At 36.7% G+C, this 24166-nt stretch overlaps 1 protein-coding gene across 6 annotated transcripts in view; it reads left to right on the top strand.

Moving 5' to 3' along the window:
• The window catches only part of ANKRD12 (ankyrin repeat domain 12), a 66620-nt gene extending 43225 nt beyond the window's left edge, over nucleotides 1-23395 (top strand). For all 6 annotated transcript variants that reach the window (XM_035564120.2, XM_035564119.2, XM_050708602.1 and 3 more), the window contains 7 exons: nucleotides 1260-1402; nucleotides 2714-2861; nucleotides 5005-9677; nucleotides 16538-16636; nucleotides 18691-18834; nucleotides 21651-21746; nucleotides 22119-23395. In XM_035564120.2, coding sequence (XP_035420013.1) covers nucleotides 1260-1402; nucleotides 2714-2861; nucleotides 5005-9677; nucleotides 16538-16636; nucleotides 18691-18834; nucleotides 21651-21746; nucleotides 22119-22304 — 5489 coding nt within the window. In that variant the 3' untranslated portion in view covers nucleotides 22305-23395. The remainder of the gene's footprint in view (nucleotides 1-1259; nucleotides 1403-2713; nucleotides 2862-5004; nucleotides 9678-16537; nucleotides 16637-18690; nucleotides 18835-21650; nucleotides 21747-22118) is intronic.
• Nucleotides 23396-24166: the final 771 nt, after the last annotated feature.

Here is a 24166-nt window from a genome sequence, read left to right as displayed (position 1 = left end):
GATAGAAAGGCAAAGCAGTAAAACACAGGGAAGAATGAATTACGGAGAAAATTAAGTATGTCATTGTTAGGGGGAAGAAGGCAGGGATCAAAGGGCTGGGAGCAGAATAGTGTTTTCACTGTGGGTGACTGGGAAAGGGGCAGATGACAAGAAAATGGAAAGAAGAAGGTGGTAGCAAGGCAGTGCTGGAAGTGAATGACCCACGTGATGATGGGAGAAAAAAAATTAATTTACAAAGAATAGGAAGTGTTTTGCTACAGAGTAAGTTAGAAGTTGTTGGTTTTTTTTGTTTTGTTTTGTTTTTTGCTGCTGCTGCTGTCATTTTTATTTTTATTTTTTAAACAAGTGGAAGGTCTGAAGTTCAGTAAGAGATGAAGATGAGGAATTTCCTTGGTGAAGTATTGGATAAATCATGGGTCTCTGAATAGAGGTACAAGACCATTGCTTATGAAATGTGGAGTACTAGTGAGTAAACTCTTCCAGACTTGCACTGGTTATTTAAGACAGAAGTTGAATCTCTTTCCGGAGCTGGTCTTTGGAAAGTCATCAAAAATAGCCTGGAAGTTCAGGGTAGCTACGAAATGGGATGCATCAAGTTAGGAAGAGGAGATTGAAGTGTGAAATGTAGTATGTGTGGGTTTGGGTTTGTCATCATCTTCACTTGAGGCTCTGCTGCAAAAAAATGAGCAATGAATTTAAGATTATCAATGTGAAATCCAAATTGCTAAGAAGGACTAATATTCTAAGAAATATCTGGAGGAAGTTCCCTGCCAGTATTTGTTAACAGCTTGCTATCTTGACTAATAGTTGCTGAATGTTATTAGTGATACTTGGTACATGTTCAATGACTCTAAATGTACACTGGTTGTGGCAATTTCCACATTTCCCACTAGTATGATTGGTAATCTGTTTCTATATATAATGGTGTTATTCATATATACCTAATAATGCAATCAAATGCATACTAGTAAAAGAATTTCTAACATATTTAGTCTGGGGATTTTATGCCAGGTTTTTTGTTTATTTGATTATTAATTTCTCTGTTCAGTGTAATCATGGTGAAATTTGTAACTTATTGCCGTGAAGGCCAGGGCTGGTAAAGCATGTATTCCTTAAACGGATGGCATTACCTTCTTCTGAACCAGTGTTTGAATGTATATTGAAATGTTTCAAGGTGATAGCACAGGAGAAAACCAAACCAAAAAAAAAAAACACCGCCTTTGACCTTTCAAACTTACATTGACCGCTCTTTCTTATAGGTTGGACACCACTGCATGAAGCTTGCAATGTTGGTTACTATGATGTTGCTAAAGTCCTGATAGCAGCAGGAGCTGACGTGAACACGCAGGGCTTGGATGATGATACTCCACTTCATGATTCTGCTAGTAGTGGGCATAGAAATGTGAGTGTGCTGTGAGAGCAGGGGAAGTATCTAAGTTGTTTGTAATACTCAGTCATTACAACAAATCCTAACTGTCCAGATTGGTCTCAAAGGGTTTTATAATTCTGCTTCTGCTGTTTTGGGGACATCTTAAATTTTTTTGTTTTGCTTTATTTCATCTTGCTTTTCACTCTAATGCTATTGCAAGATGTCTTGTACTAGCATCTGCTTCTTAAATATTTAAAATTTCACATTTCTTTTTAATAAATACACGTTTTAATGAATTTTAAGACTTCGCTCTATAGAATTCTCGGTAAGAAAATGTCTCCAAACTCTCTCTTGTATAATATTTATATTTTGTTTATTATAGAATATATAATCTGTATTGTACAGTATAATAATTGATATTGTATATTGTGATGTTATGATATGCATAATTGTGTTGTTCATATATACAATTATCTGTGAAATTTCTGCTAAGTGTTTAGTAATGGTTTCTTATGGGTATCAAAATGGAAGTGGTCTTGAGGTGGTGTGCCCATAGAATTGTAGTAGAGGTTTGGAGAACAGGATGTCTTGCTTATCTGGTCTTGGTATACATATCTGTGACCATCTCAGTAACATGTATCAGAAGAGTTTGAAGTTTCTTGTAAACATGTCACTGTCTGCTGGATTTCCTCATTCTTAGCATGTAGGACAAAAAAAAAAGTAACTGATACTGGATACTGTCATGAAAATATAGTGGCCTTGTTATCATTGCATTTTAACACTTCTGCCCATGATGACAGACATTGGTGATTTCACAGTATGGTAACAGTTGGATATGGGGAGTAGTTTGTTCCTCCAACGATACTTAGATCTCTAACAGGGCTTTTCTGAAATGCTATGCAAACCAATAATACTGCTACTTGAGAAACCTTCCCTGTTCGTTAAATAGTTAAATGTTATAGTTAAATGCTATAAAACTTGGAGCAAGGAGGTGAACTGAGTGCACAGGATTAGAGAGCTTGGTAGGTGAGGAACCAGGTTAATTGTACATGATGCCAGAACAGAGAGAAAAATGTTAATATTGCTTTTCTTTATGATGATACTGTATCTGTGTGATCACGGACAACTTTCTTTAGTCTCCCCCATAAGCTCTTTTAACAAGCATATTGCATGCTTACATTTTACATTTTAATTGTTGAAGTCTTGCTTTGTGGTATCAACTTCATAGATAGGAGTTTGGAATTATGTGCCACACTATCTGCCTTTTTTGTCCAATGGAAGATTTTTATGCTGGTAAATTAATGTTGTGGAAAACCTAAAAGTTCTTTTTATTTAATGCTGTAGATTGTGAAGTTGTTGCTTCGACATGGTGGAAATCCATTTCAAGCCAATAAGCACGGGGAGAGACCTGTTGATGTCGCTGAAACTGAAGAGTTGGAAATGCTATTGAAAAGAGAAGTGCCTATTTCTGATGATGAGGACAGTTGCTCAGGTAAAAGTAGACATTTCACTGCATACTTAAAGTGCATCAATTCATCTGAAGTTAGTTGTTTTTAATATTTTGCATAGTGTTAGCTAGGAAGAATTGCTCTAAGAAGCAAGTGCAATTTTTAAGGTTGTTTTCTACTTTAAGTTATAGAACTGATTTTCAAATTTTTCTATTGAATTGATTTCTCCAAAAATTTTTTTCTTATCTCCCATCTCTCTTCATTAATCCCTTTCCACCCTCCAAATCAACCCTACCTCAGAATGCTGTTTTTTTCAGAGAAAAAATATAGAGAAAATATCATATTTACTACAATACAAAGAGGTTCCTGAGAGGTCCCCTTGGGGAAAAACATCCCCTGAAGTCATTTCATATCCTCAGTGGAAGAATTGTAATCTAAGAGTTTTAAGGAGAAGGAAGAGAGAAGCAGCAACTGTTTTATAGGAGAAGGGTAAAGGGAAGGCACGGACAATCTGCAAAGAGTGATTAGAGCTAAAGACAGGAGGAGGATGGCATGTACATACTAGAGATGGGGAGGGGGGAGTAAAAAATTGATAGCATGAACTAGTAATATATTCTGGATGCTGAAGATAATACAGAAAATACTAGGGACTTCAAGGGTCTATTTTATTGGTACTGTGTAGAATACAAAGCAGCTGAGAAGCTTCCTGGCAAGATGTATTTCTTAACCATTGCTTACTGGCATTTGGTCCACAGAGAATGCTACTGGAAATGAGGGGGAATTTTGCAGCAGAATGTATTTTTTTCTTCTTTAAAATTTCTAATGCGTTGAAACTGCTTCATTGTTTTCCTTTTGCTATTATTTCAAACTCTTCTGTTGATTCTTATTTGGTATGTAAATTCTCTCATCCATAGTACTGAATATCACTGAATCCTCTTCCTTTTAAAAAAAAACAAATGGATAGATTCAGCTGGAGAGGCTTGGCTTGGGACCTTATTTGGAAGGAGCAATACGTCCAGAAATATTTCTAAAAGATTCTTGAGTACTAAATTTTCACATGATCAGTTGGTGATAACGCTGTGTACATTGTGTACAATTTTAACTTGAGGAAGAGTTGAAAGGTTTATGCTCCTGACTTGCAAGTCAGGACGCCCAGGACATCATACTTGCTTCACACTGAGCACTCATATAGCAGAGACCAGTTGCAGAGAATTATAGCATAGCCTACTTTAGGCTGTCTACATCATGTGTTTAAAGATTCATAAGGGAATTTCTTTACACCAGCAGCTCTTTGTCTTTTAAGAATTAAACTCATCTACTGTTGAAACAAGGTACTTTGACTTAAATAGTTCATGTGGAGGAGAATGTGGTTTAGTAGTTAGAGAGCATGAGTTGATGAATTCCTCTAGGAATGAATCATCACTGAAGGATGCCCTTGAGAAAAAGGTTTTGCAGGCACTGCACATAATAGATGAGGTTTGCTAAATTTAAAGAGTTGCTTGAATTAGATTGGGATATGAATGGTAATCAATGTCTTTATGTACCTGGGTGACACCTGTGAAGTGTGAGGAGCTAATGGGTTTCTCTCGATTTTGCTTAAAAAAACTAATTCTAGTAAGAAGGTGTATTATGTATTTTGAGTGTGTTTTCTTCTTTCAGTTATTTAGCACTGTGACTGATGTCTTGTTTCACTACCCTTTTGTTCATATGGTAGACCTCTTAGGGATACAAATGAAGGTTAAAGTAAGAGTAATGCTTTTATGAAATGTACAGAAACTCATGAGCCTGACATGACTTCCATTGCTAAAAATTCTGTATGTCTATCACTCTGTCTTTAATCTTTTTTTCATATTTACTTGGAAAAATTCATAATCTTATAGAAAAAAAACACTGAGAATCTTGCTTCATACAAAAAAGTTAATGGATTTAAGAGCATGTTTAAAGATATTTGAGGATATTGGTAGGAACTATGTGATATAAAATATTTGTATGTTTTGGTTTGTTTTCTGTGAGGATCAATTATTATGTGATAAGAACAGCAGCAATGCTGGTCACTTTTTTGAATAGACCATGTTCCTAATGATATTCTTTTTACATATTTTTCTATAAAATTTCCATTTTTGTCCTGAACTAAAGTAGAAAAATGTCCAATTAACATTCAACTAATTTCTGTTTTTCTCAATCTAGAATCTGAAGAAGCTCCATCTGTAAATCCTTCCAGTGTAGAGGGGAACATTGATTCAGAAGTAGAGAAAGACTCTGTAGCCAACGAAAGCAAACAAATGGTCCCTAGTAAGGCACCACTTCCATCTGCTCATGATGAGTATGAGTTTAAAGATGATGATGAAGACGAAATGAAAAAGATGATTGATGACAGACATATTCTTAGAAAAGACGTAAGGAAAGAGGATGAAGCTGAAGTTGAAAAGAACAGCTTATTTGTGAAACAAGAAAAAGTTGTCCTTTCAAAATCACTTAAAAACAAGAAACAGAAACCATCTAGAGTTTTGTATTCAAGTTCTGAAAGTTCAGATGAAGAAATACTTCAGGACAAGAAGATAGTCTCTCCTTGCTCTATTTCAGAGACATCAAATTCTGATGTAAGAGTGAAGAAGGAATATATTGTTACAAATGAACACAAACAAAAAGGCAAAGTTAAAAGGAAAGTAAAAAATCAGAGTAAAAATAAAGAGAATCAAGAACTAAAGCAAGAAAAAGAAAATGCTAGAGTAACAAACATAGCTGCTTCTGTCTTAGATTCTTTAGATAAAACTAGAGAGGAAGAAACTTTTAAGAAGTCTTTCAGCCCAAAAGAAGATTCTTCTTTACACCTATTTCATATTACTGCTGGCAAATCTCCTAAGCATCCCTGTGGATTAAGTGAAAAGCAAGCAACAGCATTAAAGCAAGAAAACACCAAAACTTGCTTATCACCAGGAGGCTCTGAAATAACATTGCAATCCGAATTAGTTCGGTATGATCACAACACTGATTCTGATTATCTAGTAGAAAGTTCTAGTGGCAAGTCTTGCAAGCATAAAGAAAAAAGCAAGCATCATCAGAAAGATTTTCAGTTAGAATTTGGTGAAAAATCTAGTCCTAAAATTAAAGATGAAGATAATAGCCCAACATTTGAGAACTCAGAGTATACCCTGAGAAAGATTGACAAGGAAGGTAAAGCATTTAAAAAGCATAAATTAAAGCACAAAGAAAGAGAAAAGGACAAGCACAAGAAGGAGCAGGATGGAGAAAAGGAAAAACATAAACACAAAGATAAAGAAGTCCAAAGAAGTATTGAGTTTGACAGAGAATTTTGGAAAGAGAATTTTTTCAAAAGTGATGAAACTGATGATATGTTGTTAAATATAGAACACGAATCTCTTTCTTCAGACAGAAAATCGAAGTTGGAAAAAGCTGTGGCAAAAGAAGACAAGTTAGTTAAGGAGAGACAGTTCCACAAGGAGAGAAATGCGAGAGAAGAAAGAGAGAAAGAGAAGAGCAAAAAGGAAAATGAGAGGTTTCTTAAGGATGAAAAAATAAAAGATACAAAAGAAGAAAAGGAAATTATGCTTGCAGATAAAGAAATGGAATTGTTCTGCCTAAGTGTTAAAGATGAGATGATCAGCATGCATTTAATAGAAAAAGAAACAGATACTGAAAAGCAAGAAAAGAATTTAAAGGAAAATAAAGAAAGGACTGAGAAGCGAACCTCAGCCAAAGAAAAAGATGCTGAAAAGATGGAAAGAAAAAATGCAGAAAAAGAGAAAAAAGTAAAACATGAATACAAGACAGAGAAAGCAGAAGTAAATGAAAATGTAGAGAAAGGAAAGGAAAAGCCCAATTTACAGCATGCAGAAAGATGCCATAAGGAAAACGATAAAATTAAAAGCACAGCTACTCTTAAAAAAATTGATGACAAAGAAAAAAATAAAGAAAAGGCTGATAAGAAGCACGACAAAGAAAAAGTTGATAAAGAAAAACATTTGGCTGACAGCAAAGAAAAACACTGCATTGAAAGAAAAGTGAAACAGTCTGAAAAAGAATCTGAATATACTAAGTCAGAAAAAAACAGAACTAAAGACAAAGAAAAGGAATCTGAAAAAAAAGACAAATCCAAAGACAAAGAGAGCTCAGCAGTAGCAAACTCAAAACACATGCAAGAAGAAAGAAGATGTAGTATTACAGAAGGTAACAAAACAATGCATGACAAACTGTCATCTTTGAAAGAAAAACCAAAAGATGATTTGTTGAAAACTCCAGACGGTAGAGAGAAGGATAAAAAAGACAAAGACATAGACAGATACAAAGAGAGAGACAAACATAAAGATAAACTGCATCAAACTAGTTTACATAAACTAAAACTTGAACATGAGAAACTTAAGCCTAAACCATCTCCTGCACCAAAGGATGCTCGGCCTAAGGAGAAAAGATTAGTCAATGATGATTTAATGCAAACTAGTTTTGAAAGAATGCTTAGCCTTAAAGATCTGGAAATAGAGCAGTGGCATAGAAAACATAAAGAAAAAATAAAACAGAAAGAGAAGGAACGTTTAAGAAACCGCACTTGTTTAGAACTCAACAAGATAAAAGAAAAACCAAAACAGTCATTAGCTGAAGTGAAAAACAAAGAACTGATTCGTTCGAAAAGCTCAGAGTTGCCAGATGTTTGCATGAAGGAAAAACAGCAGAAAGAAGCTACAAGTAGTAGGTCACAATCAGTAGATACGAGAAATGTAAATGTCATAAAGCCTTTGTTGGTTTTAGATAATTTAAATAAATCCCCCAAATCAGAAAGTGAAAAGATAGGCCTGAGCTCCAGATCGGTGTCCATGGTTTCAGTTGTGAGCTCTGAGGATTCTTGCCATACCACAGTAACTACTCCGAGGCCTGTAATTGAATATGATTCAGATGTCATGCTAGAAGGTTCTGAATCCCAAATGTCTTTTTCACAATCGCCATTTTTGGCAAGTGCCAAATCACCAGCCCTTCTTGAAAGAGAGACCGATGGTATTACAGAGCTGCCAGATCGGATTAAGCCGCCTTTCGCAAACAGGCTCCCGCCAGCCTACATTAGGTCGGCGTCTGTTGAAGATGTCAAACTGGTTTTAAATGAGTGTAGACCTGTCGTAGAGGTTCGAAGATGCAGCATGCCTGCTGCTGTTTCTGAACACAGCAAACAGCCTCGAATGTCAGAAGAAAATAGCCAGAACGCTCAACTGTCACTTCAGACATACACTAGCACTTCTCCTAAACCAGAACTACCATGTAGCACGCCCGAAAGAGACTTTCAAAGCAGTATGCCTGGTTTGCAGTCATCTCCAGCTGGAACTGTTAGCAACAAGCAGGTAACAATGGGTACGAGTACCATTAAAAATGTTGTTCAGATGAGCCCTTCAGAAGAACGCAATACACATTTAGAGCCATGTAATCAAAGTGGTGTGACTCAGCAAACCAAACCGTGGGATGTGCCTTTTGACAGACTTAATTCATTAAACAATGAGTATAACAGCTCAGGTTACTGTGTATCAGAGCAAGATACTAATAATGTTATAGCAATGCACAGTTCTGAAAGCAGGACTTTAAAAGAACAAAAAGTATCTGAATTTTTGCCTCAGCATGCTGAAATCAAGGGAAATTCCAGTTCTCAAGAATCTGCATCGTTTTTTCCTTCACAGTCGCCTTGTTCTTTACCTATTCAGCCACTCCCAGATATGTCTAAACACATTTCTTTACCAGGCAATAGCAGTCAAGATTCATTATTTGTACAACAACAAACTCTAGTTCAAGCTGCATCTTCCGCTTTGAGTACAGATGCTAGTAGTACCAGAGAGATGGAAAACAGTTTCTTCCCTTCAAACAGTAAGAAGCCTGATGCACCTATTGCTGTATATTCTGAGAGCCCTGTGAAGGCTACTTCACAGAGCTGTGAAAGGGTGAATGATTTACCTGTGGTATTGTTAGAAAAAGATATTCCTGAATGTGATGGCAGTTCACAATTAAATGTAAATTTGTATGCATTCAATAAAGTTGTTTGCAAGAATGCTCAGATTGAAGCAGATGGTAACACAGCAGATGTTGCAGACGTTAGAAATGAAAAAGGACAGCAAGAAAATTTGGTTTCAGTAAATGTTGTTAACAATAAAACTGACACTGATCTCTGTGAACTAAGTTCAGGAATGTCAGGAATTGTGAATGAATCAGCTAATAAAAAACCCTGCACTGAAGACAGAGATGATGTGTTGACAGATGATCCACCACAGTACTCTTTATCCAACTTGGAAAATAGTTCACAACAGATTATACAGGAAGAGGTGCATAAATACAGCCAAATAGTTAAACTAGAAGAAGAAATTGCTGAGGATCAGAAGGTGGAACAGCAAGAAGTACCTCAAAGAATTACGAGAAATAGAGCAAATTTGCTAGCAAACCAGGGCAAGCAGAATCCTGTCGGCTGCATGCAGACATTAGAAAAAGAGACTGAATCATCAGCATCTCTGAAAGGAAGGATTAGATTAACTGAAGATGATGATGCTCAGGTACATCATCCACGTAAAAGAAAGGTGTCTCGTGTGCCTCAGCCTGTGCAAGTGAACCCTTCTTTACTGCAAGCTAAAGAGAAAACCCAGCAGTCGTTGGCAGCTATTGTTGATGCTTTGAAACTTGAAGAGATTCAGCCATACAGTTCTGAGAGAGCAAATCCGTATTTTGAGTACTTGCACATAAGAAAAAAGATAGAAGAGAAGCGTAAATTACTGTGCAGTGTTATTCCTCAGGCACCTCAATATTATGATGAATACGTGACCTTCAATGGATCATATCTACTGGATGGCAATCCCTTGAGCAAGATATGCATTCCGACTGTAAGTAACATGGTCTTTAATTATGCAGTACAAGGAAAGGCATGTTTTGGTTTTATTTTTGTAACTTGCATGTTTTTCCTAACTTGCTTCTGAATACTTGTGCTGAAAATAAGTTGAAATATGTCAAATTAACATCAACTAGTGATGTCATATTTAAAAGCCCCACTTGGTGGAAATACAAACAGTAGTGTCAAAGTCGTTACAATACAAACCATCATGTATGAAATCTGTAAGAAGCAAACAAATATATTTCAAAATGTTTACTACTGTAGAAGCTACCATTTTAAAAGTGAGTTGTAAAGTCGGTTGTTTAGAGCTTCTCCAAATTTCTGCTGGAAATAATCTGGTTAAAACTAATTATTCAAAGTTTTTTTTTTTTTTTTATTTGGAGAGGGGGTGGAAGTGCAGTGCTTCAAGATATTAAGCCCATTACCAAAGTTTTAAGTAGGAGAGTGCCTGCTAGCTATTGCCGTTTCTCCTGAATACTTGTGAAAGCAGCAAACGTAATATGCCGTGCCCCAGCTTTTGTTATCCATCAACTTAAAGTGTTCTGAATTTTGCTTAATGTGAAGTTCTTTTCCTTCCCAGTGAAGACCATCCATAGTTCAGGGCCACTTGTTTAGTTCTAAGCTCTCCATGGTTCTGGCATGGGCATATTCCTTATCACAGCTGTGAAAGAGGCCTGTAATTTGGGACTCCTGTGTGCAAGGCAGCACAGAATTGCTTCAAGTGCAGTTAATATCCCTGTTTGCTGTGGAGATGCCCTTCAAGGTACCTGACAATAACATGGAACTGCTGGGCTCTACTTTGAAGTCAGCATGATCCTGGTAGAGTTCAACTCGAACTTCCTTTCTTTGCTCTTCAGCCGACCTGATACTGCGTGTGGTGTTGTAGGTGGGGGGAAGAGGAAGGACCCAACACATTGTGTATTGAGGGTGTTTTGCTAGCCGCCTCTGAGTATTGTTACTCCTGGGAAAAGAAGGAGGTTTTCTAGTTTTCCATCTATTATCTGATGCTCTTTAACTGACTGGGTGCCCACACTTACACTTGTCTAGTTCTGAGGTAAAGCATACTATCTTAAACCCATTTGAATGGTTTAAGTTGACACACTTAATAGCTGAAACAGGCTGAGACCGTGTATTCGATTTCCCAGAATAGTTTGGCTGACATACAGTAGCTTGATAATGTCCGAATTCAGTAGTATTTGATTGTACGTCCATTACTTACGGTGTGTCAAGTTAAGGGGAATTCTGAGTTCAGGAGGAATGAGGAGAATATCGTTACCCTCTAATGGCAAAAATGCCTGAACCGTTTGTGTATATGAGATCTCATATGCACAGTCGAAACATCCAGCCTTCAGTCTCTGTATTTCTGAATGGCCTAGTTACTATGTTGATTCAGTGAAGATAACTTGCTCCTACTTGAGATGCCGTATAGCTTTTTCCAATTGAGTTGATTATTTCTGACTAAGCAATGAACACAAATCTAATACATAAAAGTAAATTTTAAAGTATGCTCTTGCTTCATTCCAGAGGTAGTCATAATTCCCATGTAAGCTTTCTCCTCTCATTTTGTCCGCTGTGCCCTCCATCTTCCTGAGAGAGTATGTACGTACTCTAATGTTGAGTTCTGTCTCATCTGATGGTGACCACAGTTCTTTGAAATTAGGAAGCTCAGTATAATCTGATGAAAGGTGTGGGTAAGATGACCATTTTACTTGGTCTGTAAGCGAACGAGAATGTATTGTGAGCTTTGCTACAACGTACCAGACCTTCCTTGGCCTAGGAAACTCTCTAAGTAGCTGTTGCAGCTTCAGGAGTGTATCTTTATCACCAGAGGCAAAGATTTATTTTTTTATAGCGTGTACTTGACTAGCAGCTGCTGTTTGCAAGCTACAACTTAGTGTTCTGGCATCAAACTTCAGTGGTTAATTTGGGATAATTGTAAAGTGAAGAAATGTAGCTTACATTTTTCCATGACCCATCTTTTACCTGGGCAACAGAGCTCATTTCCCTGTCATAAATGGCACTAGAAGAAAGGGAGGGTGATGACTTGGTATTTAAGAACAACCTCGTTCTTCCTTCCTGTCTCTTGATGTGTGTAATAGGGATTCTGTAGTTCATGAGGATAAATTTAAGTGGCTGTGTAGCACAATTTCTTGGGTAAGTTATGTCCAGTAAATATCAGAGATGAACACATGCTCCCCATTCTCATGGCTTCTAATTACTTTTAAAAGGCTTTTTCTTTTTAACAGGTTGACAAAAAATGTGATTTGTATACTTGAAGGATTGCAGTTACTGACTTTTATCTGATTTAGATTTCTGGGTTGTTTCTTCCCTTCAAGCATTAAGAACAGGTGAAGCTTTTTACTTCCTGCTGTTCAGAACATAAGGAAAAAATGCTGAAGATATTTTAAGCATTTTAATTTTGTTTCATCATCTAAATGCTTCTTTTGTTTAATTGCTGTCACTTGTATAAATAGACATTTTTGATTAAAATGTCTTTCCATTTGGCCCCAGAACTGGACCCCGCACCTCCGGTGTGGCCTCACCAGTACTGCTGGCAGTACTTTTCCTAATGCAGCCCAGGACACCTCTAGCCTTCTTAGCAGCAAGGGTGGTGTACTAGCTCACACTCAACTTGGTGTCTACCAGGACTCCCAGGTCCTTTTTGGTCAGGCTGCTTCCCAGCTGGGTGCCCCAGCACGTGCTGGCGCCTGGGGTTGTGCCTCTCCAGGTGCAGGACTTGGCTCTTCCCCTTGTTGTTCCTCATGAGGTTCCTGCCTGCCCATTTCTCCATCCTGTCCAGGTCCCTCTGGATGGCAGCACAACCCACTGGTGTATCAGCCACTCCTCACAGTTTTGAGTCATCCGCACGTGTTATTATGCATTATATGCATAGTGTAATGTGCAACAGTAAAATGACCCTTCTGTTGGGATTTTTCTTATATTTTTCCTTAGGTGATTCTTTGTTAACCTGGTTTTTGCCTCACTCATACACAGACTACAGGAAGGAAATTTTTTCTTTAAGTATTACTGTATTTTAGGTATCCCTGTATGAATGTCTACATGAAGACAATATATTTAGCCCTGAGACTCTGAATAGTTTGTGTAACGTACTGTTCTCTGCATTGGAATTTTAATGATACACTGTTGTTTATCTGATGAACTTCAAACATCCTGTAGGTGGGAACCAGGAGATGGTGTGTTCAAGTTTGATTTCCACTACCTTGTTTATATACCGTAATTTATGACCCATATCACCTAAGGCTGTAACGATAGTCACATGTGAATTGTGGCTTCCCTCTCACCAGTGCAAATATGAAGTATAAGATAGGTGATATCGGGTTAGTTCTAAACAGAAGGAAACAAATCTGAATCTTCTAAGACTAAATTTAAATCGTACTCAGTTATGTTGCCCTATGTCAGTGTGTTTGGTGAGGTTCAGTCACCTTTATCTGTACTGCCTCCCAAGAAGAGGTGCCAAGGTTATTCATTTCCAGCTTTCCCTGGCTATCTAGCAGATATGTTTCTAATAAAAGGGATTCTGTCCAGTCTCCCTGGCATTGCTGTAGAAACTTAAGTGGTAAAAGCTAATTTTAGTGATGTTACCAGAAGCTTGCTTCCTAAATAAATGAAATGTAACAGCAAAAGAGCAGGCCAGTTGGCAAGGAGAGAGAGAGATGGAGAGGGATGTATGCAAATAATCTTGGAAATTTTGTGTTTGTGTTAATCTGCTAGCCGAAGTGCTGCTCTTTCTTGTAGCAGCCACAAATGAGAGCTGAAGGTTTATAGAGTGAAGAGTTGGTATTCCTGCGGCAGTCGTTACGAAGGATGCAAAGCATGCAAGAAACTTTTGTAATTTACTTTCATGTGTTGAAGGTGTTGCAGGTATGTCTTGATCCCTAGCTGCTACCAAACAAAACCATTCAGGTGGCTGCCTGCTAGTGCTGTGGAGCAAAGAGGTGAAGGGCTGGATGCTGTCCAGATTCTCTTGGCAGTTGCTCAGCCTAGGATTAGAGAACGTGTGAGAAGGCAGGGGTCATCTCTCCACCTGTGTTCTGTATGGAGCCTGGGCCCCTTAAGAAACTAGTCCGATAATTTACTTGGGTTATACAAGAAACTGTGGTCACTTTTTCCTTGTGGCATCCTGTTTCATGCTGTGTTTTTGCAGTGCCAACATATGTGGTCATCTTTTCCCTCCACGCTTCTTGTTGTCTTCTTACTAGCGGTGTCTCTGAGCAGAGGATCAGTGAGACTCCTCTGGCTGTCCTCAGGTTCCCTTGAAACCTTTTACTTCAGTTTCTTTTGAGGCCAGAAAGTTCATTTCCTTTGTCCAAATCCAGTGTCAGTTCACAATCTGGGATTTCCAGTAGGTGGTGTCAGACTACTGGAATTCAGATTGCAGAATGTGGGGATCTGAGGCTTTCTTCCAGTCTTTCCAAGAAGAGAGGGGGAGAAATTATTTGGAGGGATTACAGGAAACAAATTCAGTCCTGTACTAAGCGTTATGTTTTGGAAGACAAAGTAAAGCTTACTGGAGTCAAGTGTTTATAAATTTATCCAGAGGCTGTAGTAATCTCTGGGATCGTAAACATCTCTTGTCGCTTTTCATACTGCTAGTAGTATTTGCAGAGAGTTGCTGTGAGTGTTTGGGGTTCGACCTTCGTTGGAAGGCCACAATTATTGCAGTTTAGAAGCCCTCAACCTGGTGGCATGGTTCTTCTAGCATGGTTGGATCTCTAGAATGTACATTTATTCCTACAAGGAGATAAAACTTCGATTTTGAAACAGAATCAAGGCATGGTTAATCAACATCCGGAGTTGCGAAAGAAATCTGTCAGCAAAGAGCTAAACTTCAGTGCCTTCAGTGCCTTTTGATTTACAGTTTTAGGGTGCCACCTGCTGCTTGAAATGACTTTATTGTGCCATGGCTTTTAGTGAGACCGGCTACTGAAAACCTGCTGGCTACTAGGTGGCATGAAACTTCCATTTTCTTTTTAAATATTGGTTAGAAAATACATATGTTGCCAATCAGTAATCTAATAAAACAATTCTGGGATCTGAAAAAAACACTTTTATAAAGACTTGTGCAATAGCAGCTTCACAGGGGCAGAGTTTTCTTATATGTTTAAATAAAGTCCATACAAATTCACTGTCTAAATAATACCGTCCTTTCCAGTTATCTTCTACCATGTTGCAAAATTACATGGTATGTGAATTTAAAAGAAAAACATTTGGTAATACAATTTTAAATTGTTCAGCTGATATGGATGCTTGCCAATTCTGAAATTTTTGTTTCTGGATAAATTAGCTGCATAAAATCAACTTTCATAGACGGATTGTTTATCTTGCTTGTGCTATGTGCTTTTCTGTTAAAAAGAGAGCTTTCTGAGAGATCTTTTCATTTTTAGTACTATTAGCTAGATATGGTATAATTATGAGCATCTTGTGTTATTTTACTGAAAAAAATAAGGCAGCAATGTTATACTGTGCCATGAATATGAAGTTTCCAGGCAAAGGTAGACTGCAAAATACCTCACGCTGATCTCAATCATATTGAAATCCACAGTAACTGAGACAGATGATTGCCATAGGTGTGTTTTTTGTGTCTGCATATGTTTTGTTTTGTTCTTGTGTTTTTTTTAAACACCCGATGACTTGCATAATAAAATGGCATGTGCCATAATCTTAGTGTTTTGAGAGCTAAAGAGTTTTCATTAAGAGAGAAGTGAAGTGTGTGTTGTTCAGAAGTTTGAAACATGGAGTTGCATGTAATTTTATACTACGTAATGACCTGAAGAGTACACCACAATTAGTTAACCAATGTGTTCTTTAATTCCAAAAACCTTGGTTAACTTCCAGTTGGGGGGAAAAATAGTCCTGAAATAATCTTCCAAATAATAAATCACTTTGTTACTGGAGAGTATAGATGCAAGATTGACACTCATAATACAACATGTAATGTAACTAGTAACATCCATGTTTTCATGATGTATTTCTTATTTTTTAACAGTTGAGGGATCTGCATTGTAGAACAAAAATACTTATGTCTGTGTCTATGTGTTACTATAGGTACAAAGCTGAGTATAATACCTGTAGGTATGTATTCCAGCTGTGGTTTCTGGTTACCTGTTATACCTGCTGTTTGCTATAACAGACTCAAAAAATGTGAAATGTTTTGAATATAGCCAGTCAGTAACAGCATAGATAGCTCACTCACACAAGTCGATTTTTTTAGGATTAAACTTTTGAAAACAAAAACAAAACAATCTTACTTGAATTACTGAAGGGAGAAAACATTTTTCAAGCCACTGCCTAGGGATCTGGTGTACTTCTTGTGCTTGCTTGTGTTCTGCCTGATATTAAGGTTAGGAATACAGTTGGTTATCTTTTGTGCCATGTAAAGTGCAAATGATTCTGTTATAGATATGCCCAGTATTTCTTTTTTTTAAGGCAATCTTTATTCTTCTTACATTTTTAACTTTTTTTTCAAAATGAACAATGGTACTTTAAAAAGTCTTTAAAATTGAACTAAAGTTGTATGTTGCATACCTTCTAATGTACAGGTCTTTTGAAGAAAGGTTACATGCTTACAATGATAGATTAAAAGCATTCAGTGGTTTGAAATGCCATTTCAGGCAGGTTCATTAACTTCATGGTAAAGAAACCTTAAAACCTTTTATTGCAAATGGATTGATGTCATATAATTAATGGCATGTACAAAACTCATATTTTCCCCTTTAAAAAAAAAAAAAAAACAACCTTGTGTTTTTTTAGTAAATGCTCAAGTCATACAGGCAATGTTAAACATATATTAAATATATATTCACTGTACTATTTATGAATCTTTTTCCATAGATTACACCACCTCCCTCACTATCGGACCCTCTTAAGGAACTGTTTAAACAACAGGAGGTTGTAAGGATGAAACTACGCTTACAGCACAGCATTGAAAGGGTAAGAATAAAGTAGTTTTTTTTATTTTCCAACCTCAGGGTTTTTCTTTTCAGTGGAGACAGTGTTTTGGTCAATTTAACAATGTTTTAGAACTAAACTGCCTTCTAACCAAATCTGTGAATCGGAGCAACTTGTAAATACATAAATAAATAAAACTAATTCAGTATTATGTGACAGTTTGGACAACTGTTACCAGAATACTCAAGTCAGTAAGACAGCAGCTTTTTCCTCTTTACTGCTCTAAGATGTGTCTCAGATTTTTCCCTAGGGGCAGCAGGGAGGGGGAAGAAGTAGAGTAGCCTCTAGTTGTGAAGGCTAATAATCGTCGTAGACTTTAGGACCAAAGTCACTCAGTTAAAAGAATTTAAGCAACAGTAAATTCTGTATTAGTTAGAATCATAGAGTCATAGGATGGTTTGGGTTGGAAGGGACCTTAAAGACCACCCAGTTCCAACCCCCCTGCCATGGGCAGGGACACCTCCCACCAGACCAGGTTGCCTAAAGCCCCATCCAGCCTGGCCTTGAACACCTCCAGGGATGAGGTATCCACAGCTTCTCTGGGCAGCCTGTGCCAGGGCCTCACCTCCCTCTGGGTGAAGAATTTCTTCCAAATACCTAATCTAAACCTGCCCTCTTTTAACTTAAAGCCTTTCCCCCTTGTCCTATCACTCCACTCCCTGACAGAGCCTCCCCAGCTTTCCTGTAGGCCCCCTTTAGGTACTGGAAGGCCTCTATAAGGTCTGCCTGAAGCCTTCTCTTCTCCAGGCTGAACAACCCCAACCGCAACTCCTTCAGCCTGTCTTTGTAGAAGAGGTGCTCCAGTCCTCTGGAGGTGGAGCAATTCTCCTCGAAGTTCTGACTAAAACACTGTTTGCAATATTCTGCTTCCAAAAACTGTCTAAAATTATTTTAGAACACCATGTATAGGCTTCTCTGAATTTGAACACACAAATTGAGACAATATCCCTAGTTTAAGAATATTCTTCATCCTAGGTTTAGATGTCTGGTCAGTATTGTGGACCACACTGCTTGTGGACACAGGCAGGGCCCCTTTTTCATGCAGACTGTGTGTTAAGGGTTTCCACACAGTTTACACAAGCAGCTGGCTCATTAAAACACAATGTGGTGTTTTTTGATTATGATAATTTTAATGTGGATTACCAAACCAGTCAAGGGAGGAGGTTCTACTTGAATTTGGTATTACAGTGTAAAGCTAGGTAAAAAATAATAAACGCAAAGAGTGTAAATATGGTTCAAGTTCTGACTTGACTTCTGAAAAGAAATAGTTGTGACCAAATGAAGGAAAGGTGCTGTTTTCTGGGCTTTTTTTTTTAATCCACAGTATTTTCTTTTGACAAGAAATTAGAGCCGTTATGTTGCAGAGCAGTAAATAAATAAATGTGTAAATTCCTTTGTCTTAAATACAAAATATTTTATTTTGCTCAAACAGACTGTTCTTCAAATAGAATTCAATTTCTATACAGCTGTAAGTCAAGATAGGCCGAGACACATATTCTTTCCTGAACTAAGAAAAGAAACTTTGTCTAGCTATGAATTTATGGAGTTCTGCATGTTGTTTTATTAATTAAAAACAACAACAACAACAAAATAAAATAAAAAATCTGCAAAGGATATTGCTTGGCCTTTGTACCTGACTTGACAAGTATGTGTAAAATTCTTCATACAGTCGAGATTTGCAGACCTATATCCCAGTCCTGTGCCTCAGCCTTTCATCCTTCACCTTCATCAACTACAACTTGCTTCATCAGCACTGAGTGGAAAATCTGGGCATAGCATTCACCCAGCAGTGGGGGAGGAGGGAATGTTTTCAGTTCTGAGATGCAGGGAACATTCTTTGCATCAGTAAACTGGAATTTTGGAGTTGATTGGATTAAAAAGTTACCCCTTTCCCTGTCAGTCCATTTCTCACATCTCTCAGAAGTGTAAGCCTTAAAGAGAAATGTTTAAATGCATAGACGTTTTTATGAATCAAACTGAAATACTTATATGGTAATACATTTAATAATAATTTATTTCCATTTTTTTTCAATCAGGAAAAGCTTATTGTTTCTAATGAGCAAGAAGTTCTACGCGTTCATTATCGAGCAGCAAGAACTCTAGCTAACCAAACACTACCATTCAGTGCCTGCACTGTTCTGCTGGATGCCGAGGTGTATAATGTGCCTCTGGATGCTCAGGTAAAGAGACACATTTCAGATTTTCAAACAAAAAATCTTTCTAGCCTTACTCAAAATGAGTGTTTGGAGAGAATTCTGTTCCCATACTGAAGTTGTCATTGGTTTGCTTGGGATCAAGACTTTGCATGTTGCAGGTTATTTCGATGAGGCCTCATATTGCACACCACGTCAGGCGTGCAATAACAAGAGGGCACAGGTATGTACACTGTTCTTCTTGGTTTTCTGCTTTGTACTGTGTCTGTTTTTCTTTCACCTCCAGAAATGATGTGAAAGATAAAATAGGAACATGACTGCTGTTTGTTTGTTTTTGTTGTGTTTTTTTTATGAAGTCAAATTTAAATTGCGAATAGAACCTGTTTTGGAAGCTCACAAATACATCTTAAGCAAAACAACAAAATGTCAGAAAATAAGATTACTGCATCCCAGTTCTCTGGACTAGTGACAAAAGCAATGTGTGAGACTGGTTTGAAAGATTTTGAAATGTTTTGTGGAGACACTCGTGTAAGGTTTTCTTCTTCTCTGTAAGGCAGGTGTTAGAACTGTTCTATGTGGGAAAAAAAAAAAAAAAAGACTAAAGACCAACAGTGAGATGGTGAATGCTACAAGATAAAAGTAGGGTTTTTTCAAAATCACCTCAAGCTCCATATTACATGCTCCATGTTGTTTTCATGTTCAATGTTAGTATTTAGTTTCTGGTTAAACAATAAGATGAGCAGTATACTTTTAATCTACGTATCTTGTATGGGCTACCACTCAGAAGTTTGCCACAGCCATGTCTCTAAGAGAATATGATTTCATGGTGTCAGTATTTTGTGAATGGTTCTACTAACAGGAGTGGAAATTCAGTACCTGTTTTGGTGACTGAGAAGCACGTAATGCGAGGAAGAAATTGGCTTTTACAGATGTAATAAAAGTTTTGATGTACTGAATAGTGGGCATTTTTAAATGAAACACCTACACTTCTGACATGTGGAATTTTACTCGAGACCTGGAACCCCTTACACATTTATTACAGGTTTCAACGTTTCCTCAATCTGGGTCATTACATTTTTTCCATCTTTAAAAAACGAGCTGTGGTCAAGAAGGTGATTCAGCAGAAAATACCGGTTTTATGGAGGCTGTATTTTTCTCCCATTTTAAGCCTTATACTGACAAATTTTTAAGTCATCATCTTCAAAAGAGAATTTTCTCTTTTCCTAACAGTCAAAATACAGTCATTGTTGGTTCTGAAGTTCAGAATATTTTTTTTGCCCCAGTTCAGAGGCTATTACTATTAGTGCTTAGAACTTGAGATGCATTTGAGTTCTACGTATACCTGCATTTTTTATTATTAACATTTTCCAATTGATTTTAAATACAACAATTCTATATTTGAATTATGTAAGACAAAAGGGATCTTTATAGGGGGATGCCTCTCTTTACCTCTGTGCTATTTTTTCTTAGAAAGTGAAATAATTCATTTGCACATAATGTTCACCAAAGTATTAAATATATTTTTAATTATCATTGAAGACAATATGTGAAACTGCCGGCTTGAAATCAATGTTTTAATTCAAATCTTCACGGGAAGAATATAAACAGATAAGGAATCATTCCCTTGTAATTCATTCTGATGTTTTCCTGCTATCCTTCTAGCAACTCTTTTGTTCTACGATGAAGAAACATTTTCTAAATCAACTTTTATTTGAGCAAATAGTTGGGAAAGATTTGTAAGCAAAGATCTGGTTTATTTTGTAGGAACATGACTGTCTGGGAGCTGTGTCTGTGGGATTTCTTGGTGCTTCAGGGCTTGCCTTTACAGCTGCTAATCTCATGCAGACCTTGAGAACTGTTCCTTGTAGTCATACGGACCAGACCGAAGATGGGGAAGGAAAAAGGCCCAAGTTTGTGGAGAACAGACTGTTAGCTGGGTACAGCTCACCTGAACACCTACAGTTCGGGACCACAAGACCAGTGTTGCTAAGGGCTCTTTCTGTTCTAGTCAGCTTTCCCTTGAGGAACATCTGAAATCTCAGACAGCTGTTTTCTGGAGATCTGTGTCTGCATTTTTTCCCGTTCTTGCCCATTACTGCAGTTCATGTACTCTTGCAAAAGAGGTGGCTTTCTTTCCTAAAAATGTAATAGGAGCTTGTGCTATTTAGTGATTATTATTTAAATGTTAAATCGACATAGTCTGGCTTTAGGACTAGCTATGCAGTATCTAGTTTCTTACAAAGGATGAATGTGATATTCCAGATTCTTAAGAAATAGTTTATTAAAAAGTATCGAGAGATTTCATTGGGCAGGACAAATAAGACATTTTTTAATCCCATTTTGTAGATTTCTGTGGTAACTTTTGGTTTTAAATTGCTTTTGAATACTTGTGCAGCCAGTTAAGTCAGATGGCTCAAGTTTTCCTTGTTTAATGTTTTGTTTTTCCCCTAGGGGACATTCATTTAATTTGTTACTGAATTTTCAAAGGAACAAAAAGAGATAGCAATTTTTGTGGAAGATCTGCTTTGTACTGATTAAGACTTTAAGGCATAAATCTTGAAGCCTCCTACTCTAATTTTAAAAATAGAGGAAAGCTTTAGCTTGGAGGAATCTGGGAATAACCATTTTTAGTGAGTAGCTGTCTCACAGTGAGAGTGGTGGTCAACGTATTTGCTCACATATACATACAAACCTTGATTCACTGACTTGGAGTTTATTCTTCTATCTGAAGCATTGTTTATGAAGCTCCCACAAAGTATGCTTTCATGTTTTTAAACCATGTCTAAGATGAATTGTCAAATAACTTACCATTTGTTTTTGTTTGTTTGTTTGTTTTTTGGCAGGCTGATGACAGCAAAACGTCAGTGAGGGATCGATTCAATGCAAGACAGTTTATGTCGTGGTTACAGGACGTTGATGATAAGTTTGACAAATTAAAGGTATACATCTTCATCTCTCCATATCTTTAGGGGAAAAAAAGTGCCTCTAATGTCACTACAAACTACAAAGATGAGATGAATAAATATATTAAGAAACCATAAATTTGTATGCAATATTGTAAGTTATTGTAAATATGTTAAGGGCAACATGAATGAAGGACTAGTGATATTTAAAAAACAAACAAAAACAACAACAAAAAAAAACAGTTGCCATATAATTTAATGGAATAATCTGTGACTTCTTAAATATATAGTGCGGCAGTTATTGCCACCAAAGAGGCTCCTAGATCTCTTTTCTATTCTTAATATTTTTGTTGCAATATGGTGTTTTTTTTCAAATATTGAAATAACTTCTTTCTAACTTTAAAATAGACGTGCCTTTTGATGAGGCAGCAGCATGAAGCAGCAGCTTTAAACGCAGTACAAAGACTGGAGTGGCAGCTTAAACTGCAAGAACTTGATCCTGCTACTTACAAATCTATCAGCATTTATGAAATTCAAGAGTTTTATGTTCCTCTTGTTGATGTTAATGACGACTTTGAATTGACACCAATATGACAACTAGTATCTTCTGGCTCTTCCCATGGAAAACTAGAGACTGAGGTGCAGTGATACACAAGGTTTTGTTTGTTTGTTTAAGACAGGGCACTTAATTCTGTGGAATACTGCCTTTCTTAATAATTCAGGTATTCCTTCAGAAAAACGTTGTGTGGGGTCTTGTTCGCAATACAGAAGATGGATGCTAATTTTGAAATCAGTTTCCCAGTAAATACCATTATCTGTATTTTAAAAATGGTTACAGCTTTAGAGCTTATTGCTGAAAAAGATGATGAAACATGGTGAGTTAACAGCGCTGGAAGCTGTTAATAACAAAAACAGCCACCAAAAAAAATGATACCTAAAATCTGCTATAAAGCTTTGTATAATGAAATTTCAGTAACAGTTGAACTCCCACAGAAAAAAGATGAAAAAGCCTGTGGAAGACAATATATGACTTGGAGGGAAATAGTCTATTAATCTTATTATATTTTGTAAATTACTGTACAGTTTTCTTTTTGGAAAAAAAAGATGTAATATTGTCTTCATTTTTAAATAATTTATTTTATACATATTGTGCAAATGTAAATAGTCTTGTAATTAATGTTCAAACCTGTATAAAATAGATATTTTAACTGTAAAACTGTTTTTGTCTAATGTTTTATTGGACCAAAGTTGTTGTTTTTATTAAGTGTAGTGTGTTCCTGGTTGGCAGTTCTTTTTAATATGGCATGTGTTTGAGTTGAGCTGATTGTTTCATCACCATAACTGTAAAAACTGTATTGCATGCTTCACAGAACTCGTAACTCCTTTACTTCAATAACTGATACCTAAACAACTGTAGCATTCACAAAAAACATATTTCATATTAGTCTGCTGTTGTAATGCCATACCTATGACTTACTATACTGAAAATATTTTTGTGTAAAACAAAAACAACAAAAACATGACAAAAAAAATTCTCTTATATGGTGGTCTCGTAATAGAGCCTATTTTTTCCAACAAAATGCCTTTGAATGAAAATTCTTAAATTGTATATTGTCTATTTTAATAATCTATGGAAGGATATGTAAATATTTGTAAATACAATGTTTAATAAATTTTATTGGTCATGTTACTAGTTGGAATTTCTTCTTAATATTGTAACATTTGATTATTATAAAAGTTCATCATTCCTGTTATAGGATGTATCCAGGGAGGCTCAACCAAAAACAAAATCTTATGCTTTTTTTTTTTTAATCCTTAAAACCGTGAGTAGTTAGTTAATTATTTACTACGAGAAGGTTATAGATATTCATGAAAAAGATTTGTTACAGTCTAGTCCATGAATTATTCAAGAATGGTTGGGATCTGGTGTCTGTGAAATTCATTTTGAAAGAAATGGGGTTTATGCAAGAGAGGCGGTTACCTGGAAAAGAGATTACGGTACTTAGTTTGAACTGATTTTTAAATACCAGGTGAAAGAGTACTTACTCCTTCTGTCTGTGTGAATGCCCAGGTACCTTTGTTGTGATGGAGAGCAAACTGAGCATTGAGTGAGAGACTACGCAGACAGCAGACTCCTTCCTGTATGCACACTGATGCCAGTTCAAGTCAAGAATAAAGTAACAGTAACTCAAGCACAGTAAAACTGGATTAAGCATACATTCATATGTAATTCCTGCCCTGTACCTTTTTTTCCCGACTTTTAATTTGCTAGGTATTGGAGGAAGGAGTTGTTTGTGCTTTTATATGGGACCATCTACCTGATGTCACACACAACTGAAAACAGACTAAGAAAAATGCAAAAACAGTATTATTCTGAAAGTCAAATTTTCACAGCTGCTTTCAGATGAGTTTTGAAAATAATACAGAAATCTGGGTTGTCACCTGCTTAAAAAGAC

Source organism: Cygnus atratus, chromosome 2 (genome assembly GCF_013377495.2).
Source record: "Cygnus atratus isolate AKBS03 ecotype Queensland, Australia chromosome 2, CAtr_DNAZoo_HiC_assembly, whole genome shotgun sequence".
Lineage (NCBI taxonomy): Eukaryota > Metazoa > Chordata > Aves > Anseriformes > Anatidae > Cygnus > Cygnus atratus.
Note: the sequence above shows the minus strand (reverse complement) of the source record. Positions and strands in the feature narration are given on the sequence as shown.